We start from the raw sequence: 12805 nt of genomic DNA on the forward strand, positions 1-12805 counted from the left end.
CAGGCTATGACCTGGCTTATAAAAAGGGCCTTCCATCTGTCCACAAATGCCACACGAAAATTAAGGCGCGGGCACGGGGTCCCAACGTTCCTCTTCCAGCTCTAGAATCTTCGACAGGTCGCTTAGGCTCCTGAGGATTCCCTGAGTGACGGTGTTGTCCCGAAGGCCCAGTGACCTCTCAGCACAGCTAGCAAGTGTTCCTCTCTTTAGCAGCGTGGAGATAAAGACCTTCCACGAGCGGACCGCTCCGGCGGAAGTGCCGGGGCGTCCGTCCGGTCCGTGGTCCGTCCTTCCGTTCCACCGCCCGCCAACATCCGGCGGCGGGTGGGCGCGCGCAGGGTAACGTCCTTTTGCGCGGACACTCGGCAGGCGGCGGCGGCGTGTGGATGGAGGCGTCGGCCGCCGGCCGGGCGCGGCGGGGCTGGCGGCGGGCCCGGGACGCGGGCTCCTCGCTATCCCGGGCCGCTGTCCTCCTCTTTCTCTCCGCCTTCCTTGTGCGGGCGCCCCCGTCAGGTGAGGGTTGGTACCACCTGGCCGGCGGGCGCGGCGGGGCAACCTTGATTTCCCCTCCCCCCACTGAGAATTGCTTTTTCTTGTGTCACGTGCACCCCTTTTATGTAAAAAGACACTCTACTCACTACTAATACCTGACAAGAAAGGTTAATTTTGTATAGCAGTTGTGCAAAGGCAGTCTGCATTTACATAGAAGAGCAAATGACTGGGGAATTAATAACGTATAGGTAGAAGTTTACTAAAGCGTCCGCAGTTGAAGTTTTCAACTGGTTTGTTAATAAATTTCTTAATACAGTTTATGGGTCATTTTCCAGCTTTATATTTCACTGTGTGCACTCTGTAATGATGTAAATGCACTCTTTCCCTCATATTTCTAAAAGAGTAGGCATCCTGCCGCTTTGAAATTATCTGTGGTAGTGGAGCGCCATCTTTTGGTTTGTGATGTAAAATGCGGCAAGTGCTTGGTCCTCTAAATGTCATCTAAAGAATCAAAATGCTATTCCATACTGTTTTCAAAATTCATTAAAGATACTGATGAACAAACAATGCAGAAAGAAATGAGAGTTTAATTTAAATTTTATTTAGCTAGAATGGTTTTGGCTGTATTGTTTTGTGTTCAAATTCTAGACTTTTTAAAAATAAAATCTCAGAATTGATAAAAAGCATGAAAGAGATTTGTTTCAAATGCTAAAAATGTTCAAATAAGGGAGAATGAAAAAAAGTACCCTAAGAATATAAATGTAGAAGACATGTAGAAGTTGGCATGGGATAGGGAAGAGAAGAGAGAGAAATGGAGTGGATCGGAGATTACAAAATTTATCGAAGTCTTGATATCAGGAATCCAAAGATCATTCATGTATGATTACGAGAATAGCCAATACCCTTTAATTGCCATGCAGGAGAAGGACACTTCCTGAACATGGTTTATGGTCTTGTACCAAGTATGAAAGTGTGTGTTTTCATTTAAAATTTTTGCTTTGCTGTCTTTTGATCCAGTAACAACATTAGACCTATGGGTGTATAAGAAATAGAATAAGCAGTCAATATCTTAGTATGTAAGCTATAACTAATGAAGGCTTCATATTTATATAGCCTTTTGCAGTTTATACAATATTCAGTTACTATAATAACTCTGTAAGGCTGGAATTAGTAGTCCCATTTTGCATATGAGAAAACTGAAGCTCTTAGAGTTTAAAGTGACATTCTTAAAACCAATAAGTGGCAGAATTAGGGTTTAAACTCAGGTCTTCTTGCATTGAATACCATATTTTTTTTCTTTGTACTTTACTCCGTCTCGGTTAAAAGTTATTTGGATATAATGCTCTATTGTATATTTTAATACTGCCTCTCACACTTGTTCTGTTCACACTGTTGTGCCTATAACATTTACTCCTTCAGAAGTGACTGATGAATATCAGGATATATTTCACAATTATTACTTGATATTCGCTATGCACAGGGTTTGGTACTGATTCTTGCTAAGTGGACATAAACACTGATCCCACTATCAGTGGAGCTATAATCTAATAAGGAAAATGATATACTCATGTGCATAAATATAATACGATGTAGGAGGACTGTTATTAGAGAGGTGCTAGTGATGTGCTATTGTAGATAAGAAATAATAAGGACAAACAGGAACTTTGGAGGAGAAGAAATTTGTGATTTGGGTCTTGAATGGTAGGAGATTGGAACTTTTAAAAATAAGGAGAGTATTTAGGTGGATGTAGAAAAAGCCATAGGTAAGATATAATAGGGAGAAGCAGTAGGTAGATTACATTTATCAGAGCATATGAAGGGGAGTACAGTTGGAATAGAGAAATTATCTGTTAGAGAAGATTGATTTATGGCTTTCCCCTTTAACCAAGGTCAAATATACTATAGTATGATGCTATGTGAATATTTTGGAATTTCTAATGAGGCAAATTGGTGATCATTTCTTTTTGTTTTTAATAGTTGGATATTTGGTTCGATTACCAAGAGCTTTTCGCTTGACCCAAGATGCAGTGAAAATAGTGGGATCATCAAGTTTTCCAGGTATTCATAAATAGATTTTCTGTAATTTTAAGAAAGTTATTAGCATTTTAAAGATTTTATCAGTCTTGTTCAACAGGCTAATGTTCTCCAGTTCCCCTTTCCCTGTACAGAAATGGATTAAAGTTTTTTCCATGTACTTAGATTTGTCCAGTTTTAATTCTGTATGCTATGACTGCTTAAGTGTACAAAGAATCATTATTTCCAAAAGTTATATAAAATTGCCTAAAGTGTTTTTGATTATTATGTAATAATTAACTATAATAGTAAGTATATGTAGTTCAAATATGCTTTTTACAAATGAGATCTACAAATCATAAATATTTTGGATTCATAAGATTTTACAGTAGTCACATGAGGCATAGCAACTACAACTTTCTTTTGCATTTTTTTAATTTTGGTAAATTCACATGCCATAAAATTCCTCCTTTAAAGTGTACAATTCAGTCGTTTTTAGTATATTGACAAGGTTGGTCAGCCATCACCATTATCTAATTTCACAACATTTTTATCATCCCAGAAAGAAATACCTTACCCATTAAGCAATCACTCTCCAGCCCTGGAAACCACTAATCTACTTTCTGTCTTTATAGATTTCTTTCCTGGACATTTCATGTAAGTGGAATCATACTATATGGCCTTTTGTGTCTGTTTTCTTTCATTTAGTATATAATGTTTTTGAGATTCAGCCATGTTATAGAATGTCTCAGTACTTATTCGTTGGTATGGCTGAATAATATTCCATTGTATGTGAACATATGTTTTCACTTCTCTTGGGGTATACACTTAGGAATAGAATTTCTGGGAAATATGATAACTCTATGTTTAACATTTTGAGGAGCTGCCACACTCAGAAAGCCTGAACTATTTTACTTTCACATCAGCAATGTATGAGGGTTCAAATTTTCCAGCATCCTCACCAATAGTTGTTATTGTCCATATTTTTTGATAATAACCATCCTACTGTGTGCATGAATTGTTGTCTCCTTGTGGTTTGGATTTGCATTTCCTTAATGACAAATGATGTGTTTCTTTTCATGTGTTTTGTGGTCATGTGGATGTGTATTTTGCAGAAATGCCTATTGAAGTCCTTTGCCCATTTTTAAATTGGATTGTTTGCCTTTTTTTGTTGAATTGTAGAGTTCTTTATATATTCTAAGTACTAGATCCTTATCAGATATATGATTTGCAAATATCTTTTCCTGTTCTTTGGATTATGTTTTCACTTTCTTAATGCGTCCTTTGAGACACACGTTTTAAACTTTGAATTTCTGTTTTAAATTTGGTGCTGGTGCTTCAGGTGTCATATCTAAGAGATTATTGCCTAATCAGTTTTACTGATTTACAAAGTTTTACTACTATGTTTTCCTACAAGTGTTTCATAGTTTTTGCTCTTACATTTAGGCCTTTGATCCATTTTGAGTTAATTTTTGCATATGGTGCAAGAAGAGGCCATACTTATAGATATACTTACAGATATACAGTTGTTTTTAGTACAAATGGTGTAAAAGAGACTATTCTTTCTCTATTGAATTGTTTTGGTACCCTTATTTAAAAGCAATTGGCCACAGATGTATGGGTTTATTTTTAGACTCTAAATTTTGTTCCATTGATTTATACATCTATTGTTATGCCATTACTTTGTTGTCTTAATTATTGTAGCTTTATAGTACATTTTAATCAGTAAGTGTGAGTCTTTCAAATTTGTTCTTTTTGAGATTGTTTTGGCCACTCTGGATTCCTTGCAATTCCATATTAATTCTAGAATCAGTTTGTCAATTTCTACAGAAAATCCATTGGGATTTTAACTGGGATTGCATTGAATTTATAGATCAATTTCAGGAGTATTAGCACTGTAACAATATTAATTCTTCTAATCCATGAACTTGGAGTGTCCTTCCATTTATTTAAGTCTTCTTTAATTTTTTTCTGTGATGTTTTGTAGTTTTCAGTGTACAAGTCTTACATTTCTTTTTTAAGATTTATTCCTAAATACTTTATTATTTTCGATGCTATAGTAAATGGTTTTATTTACTTTGTTTTTAGATTGTTCATTGCTAGTCTTTAGAGATACAGTTGATATTTTCATATTGATGTTGTATAAAACTGATGCCAGTTTTCACCATTAAGTATGATGTTAACTGTGATTATTTATCTATTTTAGATAAACTTTATCAGGTTGAGGTTTTTCCTTTCTGTTCCTAGTTTCTTGAGTGCTTCTATTGGGAGAACTGTTAGGTTTTGTTAAATGCTTTTTCTACTTTTAAGTAGATGATCATGTGGTTTTGTCTTTTATTATATTAATATGATACATTACATTGATTTTCATATTTTAAACTAGCCTTGCATTCCTGGGATAAATTTCAGCTTATTATCATGTGTAATCCTTTTTTATGTTGCTGGATTTGGTTGCTAGTATTGGCAAAATTGGTCTGTAATTTTCTTGTGATGTCCTTGTCTGATTTTGGTTTTAGGGTGAATCTGGCTTCATAGAACAGGTTGATACGTGTTTCCTCCTCTTCTGTTTTTGGAAGAGTTTGTGAAACGTTGTTAATTCCACTTTGTTTTATAAAATTTCCCAGTGAATCCATCTGGTGCTGGAGTTTTCTTTGTGGGAGGTATTTTGATTATTGATTTAAGCACTACTTGTTTTTAGGTCTATTTGGACTTTCTATTTCATTATGGCTTCTGATGAGAAATCAGCTCTTAATTGAGGATCACTTTTATGTGATGAGTTGCTTCTGTCTTACTGCTTTCAATGTTCTCTGTTTATGGACTTTGTTCATTTGATTATGATGTATCTTGGTATGGATCTTTTTGAGTTTATCTTAATTGGAGTTTCATCAAGCTTCTTGGATAGTATATTCATGTTTTTCATCATATTTGGTAAGTTTTTACTATTATTTCTTTAAATATTCTTTCTGACTGTACCGTTTCCCTCCCCTCTTCTTGCGACTCTCATTTTGTATGTGTTGATATTCTTAAGGATATCCTAGAGGTCTCTGGATCATTTATCTCTCTCATTTGCCTTTTTTTTTCTGTTTCTCAGAATAGATAATCTAAAATTGAGCTGTCTTCATGTTTTGCTGATTCGTCTGCCTGCTTAATCTACTATTGATTCCTTCTAGTGAATTTTTCATTTAAGTTATTATACTTATATTCTTTCTTTTGGTTTTTTTTTTATAATTTCTGTCTCTTTATTGATACTTTCTCTTTCAAGAGACATTGTCTCATACTTTTCTTCAGTACATTTGACATGGTTTTCTTTGATCATATGTAAAATAGCTAATTTAAAGTCTTTGTCCTATAAGTCCAACATTTGGTTTTCCTTGGGGGCAGTTTCAAATGATTACTTTTTAAAAGTGCATAAGGGCATACTTTCTTGGTTTTCTGCATTGTCTCATATCTTTAGTTGAAAAACATTTAAAGAAATGTAAGTAAGGCTGGGTGCAGTGGCTCATGCCTATATTCTCAGTGCTTTGGGAGACTGAGGCAGGATGATTGCTTGAGGTCAGAGTTTGGGATTAGCCTGAACAACATAATGAATCCCTGTGTCTACAAAAAATTTTTTAAGAAATTAGCCAGACATGATGGCAGCTGACTGTTGTCCTAGCTACTTGGGCAGCTGAGGTGCAGGAGGATTGCTTGAACCTAGGAGTTGGAGACTGCAGTGAGCTATGATCAGCTGATCATGCCATTGCATTCCAGCATGGGTGACAGAATGATTCGTGATTCCCCATCTCTTAAAAAAGAAAAAAGTAATATAGTAACTCTGGAAATAAGATTCTTCCTCCTTTTCAGAGTATTATGTTATTGCTATTTGCTGATACTGTTTGTTTAGTGACTTTGCTGAATGAATTATGTATTCTTTATCATGTATAGCCACTGAAATATCTACTTAATTATTAAATAGTTTAGTTAGGCTAATGATTAGACAGATTTTATTAGACATTTTGAGCCAATTAGTTTCCTAGTCTTTCCAAGTTCAACTTTTAAATCTGAATTATAAAATAGTTTCCTGTAACTAATTTCCCTTTTATTTGTTTTGTTATTGGGTAATATTAAATTTATTCTTAAAAATGGATTACCATTTCAATTCAGCAGGTAGTTCTTATCCCTTTGTGGATGTTGTGGCATACCTTTAATTTTTAGCCAGGCAGTTGACAACTCTATCTTATTCTTATTCACTTTATGCTGTGAAGAACCTCAATTTTAGCCAAAGATGAGAACTTAAGTCCTCTTAGTCTTTACTGAGCATACACACAGTCCTAGGTATGCACACCCCCTTATGCATGAGTGTGGCCTTCTGTTTTCCCAGAAATGTGTCAGAACGATTCAGAGCTCCTATGGACATGTCATTTCCCAGCTTTTCCTCTTAAGGTTTTTGGTTAGCCTATTGTTTTCCCCAATGTTACCCACTGTATCAGGCAGTCACAAAGTTAAATGATGGCTTCTAATTGTTTTTGATGAATACCCCTGGGGAAAAGCATTTTTGCAATAGGTGAACTCCAAGTCAGGTCAAATCAAGACAGTCATTGTGAGTGAGATCAAGGGCACTGCCAGATAGGCCAGATAATGGCAGTTCTCTGGGAAGGAGGCTTTCAAAGCACTCTAAGCCTGCCTGCCCCTCTGCTGGCTGCCTGGCTTCTGGTTCTTAATATGATTACAGACTGTTGGTTTTCAAGGATATTGCAGAGCTGGGGAAGTTGAGGTGGGAATAATAGGGCAAGTTAAAGTGCCACAAGCTTATTGTTCTTATAGAATGTATTCATTTGTTGGGGATGCTGTAGCAAAGAACTACAGACAGGCTTAAACAACAGAAATGGATTGTCTTATAGTTTTTGAAGCTGGATGTCCAAAATCAAAATGTTGGCTGGGTTGCTTCCTTTTGAATATTGTGAGGGAAGAATCTGTTTCAGGTATTGTTCTTTGGCTTATAGATGGCCATCTTCTATGACTCTTCCCATCCTTTTCCCTTTATATTTGTCTGTGTGTCCAAATTCTCCCCCTTTATAAGGATATCAGTCATATTGGATTTGGACTGAGCCTAATGACTTCATTTTAACTTGATTTGCTCTGTAAAGACTATCTCCAAATAAGTTCATATCCTGAGGTACTGGGGATTAAGACTTTAACCTCTAAATTTTTTGTGGGGAAGGGTATGATCAGCCCATAACTGAGATTCAGTTGTTTTTCTTGAATAAATGTTTCCTGGATTACTGCAAGTCTTTGATTAATTTTTAGAGTCAGAAATGTTTTAACAATTTCTGCATTTTTCTTTTTATGAAGGAGATAATTTTTGGAGTTCCTTACTCTGGTATTTTTGTTGATTTCACCAAGTTCAACTTTTAAACCTGAATTATAAAATAGTTATCTGTAACTAATTTCCCTTTTATTTGTTTTGTTATTGGGTAATATTAAATTTATTCTTAAAAATGGATTACCATTTCAATTCAGCAGATAGTTCTTATGTTACAAAGTTGATCATTATATGATACTTTTTTGGTTGTGGCTACAGAACATGCTGACTGCCTGATTTTTTTGTGCCTGTAATTTCTTGAGTTTCTTGTGTCATGCAAGATACTAGCATCTGTCTAGGCTGGCAGTGTTCTGTCATCTCTCTTTAACTTGTTCATCTTTTGCTTATTCTTTTCATTTCACATGGATTTCTGTTTTTATTCACTCATGCATTAATTAATTCAACGAACATCTATTTACATTTTTGTTGCACTTTTAGTTTATTCATTTTATGTTGTGTGTTATCAGTACCATTTTGTAATATTTTTTTGTACCTTCTCAAAGTTTTCTGAGTCTTATTATATCTAGAAGTAGAAGTTCAGCATCATAGGACCTGAGCATTCTTAATCTCACTAAAATTGCTTTTCGAAATGGCTATATGAGTTCACACTTCCTACGGCAGTGCTTGGAGCTGTTCCATTTTCCCACATACTCATCAGCATGAAATTTTACCTGACTTTTCTGTTTTTGCTAAATTGAAGGTTAAGTTGCCTCTGCCTATTACTTTCATTGCTCTTTTCAAAGGAGTTACTTTCATATTGTTTATAATCCAGTTATAAATACATTATTTATTATCTTTGTTGCAAATATCTTCTCTGTGGAGTTGATCTCTGATATATAGGATTGAATAGAAATTGTTAATATTTAAGGAATTTAGTTCGGTATTTTTATTTTTGTGCTTTATGTATTAACATAATTTTTCTATAACCCAAGACAGAAAAGTATTATATGTATTTTTACATAGTGATTTGTCATGAGATCTTTAGTCTACCTGGTATTTATTTTTTGTTTATGGTACCAGGTGTGAATCTAAGTTCACCTTTGCCTACATATTGAGATAATTTTTAACCATAATTTATTAATAATCTATGTTTTCCTCAGTGACTTTAGGTGCCAATTCTGTCATATATCAGTTATTTATACATATCTATTTTTTTTTTCTGAGACCTATTTTTTTGTTCTGACTTTAGTGTAAATTTTAATATATCTCATTAATCCTTTCTCTAGTCTCTCTTCTTTGCTTTTCTGTGGTAGAATTGTTTTAGCTATTTGTGAAACTTTAATCTTTCGGATGTATTTTAGAATTATTATTCAAGAGTTTCTTTAAAAAATTATTCTGGGATTTTGCTTACAATTATATTGATTCTATACATAAATGTGGGGATAAGTTGATATCTTTAAAGTTCTAAGTGTACACTTTTATGATTATGGCATTGTGGTCTAATTTTGTATCTTCTGATAGAGTCTGAAAATGTTCCCCACAGAAATCTTGGATTATAGAGTAACTTCTGTTTATTGTTTTTTCAAATGTTATCTTCTTTGCTATAATCAGGTTCAGTGCATTATTGTTAATGTAGAGGAATATTATTTGTTTTTGTGTGTTCAGCTTGCATTGGGAAATTCTTCTGGATTCATTACTATTTACTGTGATTGAAATATGTACGGGGATTAGTGGGGGCTAGAGGAAGAGCACGGTAATGGCATGAGGTACTATCAAGCCAAAGCAAAAGGTTATACTTGTGTTGAGTTTCCAAAGATGAGAAGTCATTTAGGTACTTAATAAAGTCACACAAAATGATGGCATGTGCTACTTTGGCAAGGTTAGAGCAGAGAGTGTGAAAAGACTAGGGTCAGGAAATCATAATGAGGACTAAAAATTTATGGAGGGAGCATTTATTAGAGAAGTTAGAAAAAAGAAGACAAATTTAAATGAGAAAAGTAGATGGAAATAAGAAAAAGGAGAGCAGAAATTAATGAAAGAAATACAAAATGAATAGTAGAGCTGTTGAATGGAACCCAAAGCTGTCTTTGGAGCAATTAATAGATAATTTTTGGCAAATATTTTTATAAGAGAATAAATGAAAGTACAAAAGAGTGTTATGATTAAATATATGGTGAAATTTAAAAGATCATAACTTTATTCTGAACAATTTTACACTAATAACTTGAAATGAATAACTCTAATAAAATATAAATTTATAAAATAGACTTGGTAAAATTACTTAGTAGATTAGTAACCAATTAAATTCACTTCATCAGTGGTCAAAAATTTGTTTTCCTATTCCCCCTCTTGCTAAGAAAAAAAAAGAACGAAGCCATACAGTTTTCCAAGAAAAAAACTCCTACATATTCTTACAGAAAAAAATCTGCAGAAGAAAATCTACCTGGTTCATTTCTTGTGTTCACTATAACCTTAGATGTCTACCTTAATAATAAAAAATGCTAAGTAATAATAAATATTGAATAAATGTTTATAATGATAAATGCTTGATACTGAAATGGGAAAAGGACAAATGATAGTATAAGAAAATTAAACATAGTTACATATGAACATATTTGCAACAATCATTAGAAAATGTTTGCAAATTAAATTTAACAATGTTTAAGTTAAAAAGCATGACCAATTAGATTTATTCCAGAAAGGCAGTCTATTATAATAATTCAAGAATTTCATTAAAATATTCAAGAAGAAAGAAACAAATGATTTCCTTAATCAACATAGAGAAACATTTCTTAAAAGTCAATACCAATTTATGATCAAAACAAATAACCAAGAATCAAAGCAAAACAAATAACCAAGCATCTTTCTTAATCTGTGGAAGGATATATGCCTAATAGTACATTCAGTAAACATCATGCTTTGTAGGGAAACTTTAGAGGTAATCTCTTTAAAGTTAAGGAGAATTTTGATTTTCAAACAATTTTTATTTTACTTGATCATAAAAATCTTTGCATAAAGTGAATAAGGAATAGTTGGTATGCAATTCTTAAAGGGTTATTAGAACCTTTTCTGAAAATTTACTTAAGTAAACTCAAAACAATTGAATCTTTACTGGGTTCCTTTTGTATTTCCCAAAGAGTACTATTTTCTGCTTAATTATCAGGATTCTTTACATTTTAAAGCAAAATGGGACAGAATGCTTAATATTTAAAATCAATCATAGGAATGTATTCCTCTAATCTAAACAATTTACTTATAAACTCTATTCATGTTTGGTGTCTTTGCAAAACAGATAAGGTATAGCTATAGAATTATGTTAATACTTTGTAATTGAAATAATATTCTAAGAATAAAATATTCTTTTAGTGTACATGAACTATGAATACATTATGCTCAGGTTGGTAATACACACACATACATGAACATACTCACATATGTGCACACATGCATACATGAATAATATATGTCATGCATTTTTTAATATTAGTTACATAGAATGCAGTGAAATTTAGTTCTTATCAGCAAGTAATAAGAGCAATAATCCAAAGAAATCCTGTGAAAGCACCTAACCCAAACTACAAAAATGTAAGTCATTATAGAGAAAGAAGCGACATAAAATATTATTGAAACATTTTAATATTATATTTTCAGTGAAAGTATATGTCATGGTCCGTCAAAGGAGCCCACATGTGTTATGTGTAACTCAACGACTGCGAAATGCTGAACTGATAGACCCAGCATTCCAATGGCAAGGGCCAAAAGGAAAAATTGTGTCAGGTAGGATTTTGTTTCAATTTAATTGTACCCAGAACAAATAGAGTGTTTGTATCTCATATACATTTATCCATTTCTTTAATATTTTTCTTGTGTTTTCCCTTTGGAATTTGATCTAACAATGCCGATGGTGTTACCATTATTCATATATCTTAATTTGATGTAAAGACATACTAGAAGATTGAACTGTTTGGAGAGTTCTCTAATCACGTATATTCCAAAAAAATTTACTTTTTTTTCCTACGTAGAAATTACTGTTTGTATGATTGATTTCAGCAACAATTTTCTCTATTTAATTTCTTATTTTGTTGTTTTGAAATGGATATTTTATTTTTTTCTATTAGCTTAGATCGTTTAGTTTGTAGCCTTGCTAAAAAGACAGACTAATGAGTTTTCATCTTAATGATCTGTTCAGTGAAGTCCCTATTCGTTTTTTCATACTCTCAGATAAAGTTTTTCTTTGTTGCTCTATTTACCATGTTTTCCTTTCTTTTTAAAAAACTTATTGGTAGTTTGAGATAGTGCCTATGGATAAAACCTACAGGTTTAATTTTATTATTTTGAATAAAGAAAAGAAGTATATTTATACAAAGACTTACTAAAGAAACATTTATAGGATATATTTATTTTGTAATATGTTTTAATTCATATTTTTATGTAGTTAAGGGACCTCAGTAATACATTTCTATAATAGTTATGTTGCTTCTAAAATATTAATAGCCTAAAAGCTTTGAAGAATTAATCTACTCTTTAGGTCAGGTTGTGGTTCTTTGAAGTGAATTATTCATTTAGTAAGTGACTACTTGGTAAATGTTGTTGTGCTAAGTTTTGTGGGAGGTAAAAAGATGGGACATACTTTTGCTTCACTACAGTAACATAGCAGGAATGATTGTACCCATGCATTCATGGAATCAGCAGGGCTCAGTTACAGAAATCCTAAGAGGTTTTAGCAACTAATATAAATCAGTGAAGTGGTCTAGGTAAAAAAGCACCCAGTCCTAGAACAATAATCAAATTTTATTTTTATTGCTCTCTGATAGTAGCACATAATATAATACAAACCCATATTTTAAATAGATTTTACATTTGATATTGAAATTCTGTACATTGAAACATAGAAACATTTAATATTGAATTTTTCTATTGTCATTTGTTGGTCCTTTGATTTGGAAATTGAAATTTGAAAACTTTTCTTCTCTAAAATGCCATGCCAGGTCTTGCAGTTGATATTGCAGAGCATAGTAT

The 12805-nt window shown here is 33.2% G+C and overlaps 1 protein-coding gene across 2 annotated transcripts in view; it reads left to right on the forward strand.

Annotated features, from left to right (window-relative positions):
- The first annotated feature begins 299 nt into the window (after positions 1 to 299).
- The window catches only part of ZPBP (zona pellucida binding protein), a 120050-nt gene continuing 107544 nt past the window's right edge, over positions 300 to 12805 (forward strand). The window contains exons 1-3 of one of the 2 annotated variants that reach the window (XM_012735981.3): positions 301 to 513; positions 2470 to 2550; positions 11438 to 11563. In XM_012735981.3, the coding sequence (XP_012591435.1) occupies positions 387 to 513; positions 2470 to 2550; positions 11438 to 11563 (334 nt within the window). In that variant the 5' untranslated portion in view covers positions 301 to 386. Of the gene's footprint in view, positions 514 to 2469; positions 2551 to 11437; positions 11564 to 12805 lie in introns of both variants that reach the window. The other variant, XM_076006257.1, reaches the window with a different exon arrangement.

The sequence above is a fragment of the Microcebus murinus genome, chromosome 9 (assembly GCF_040939455.1).
Source record: "Microcebus murinus isolate Inina chromosome 9, M.murinus_Inina_mat1.0, whole genome shotgun sequence".
NCBI lineage: Eukaryota > Metazoa > Chordata > Mammalia > Primates > Cheirogaleidae > Microcebus > Microcebus murinus.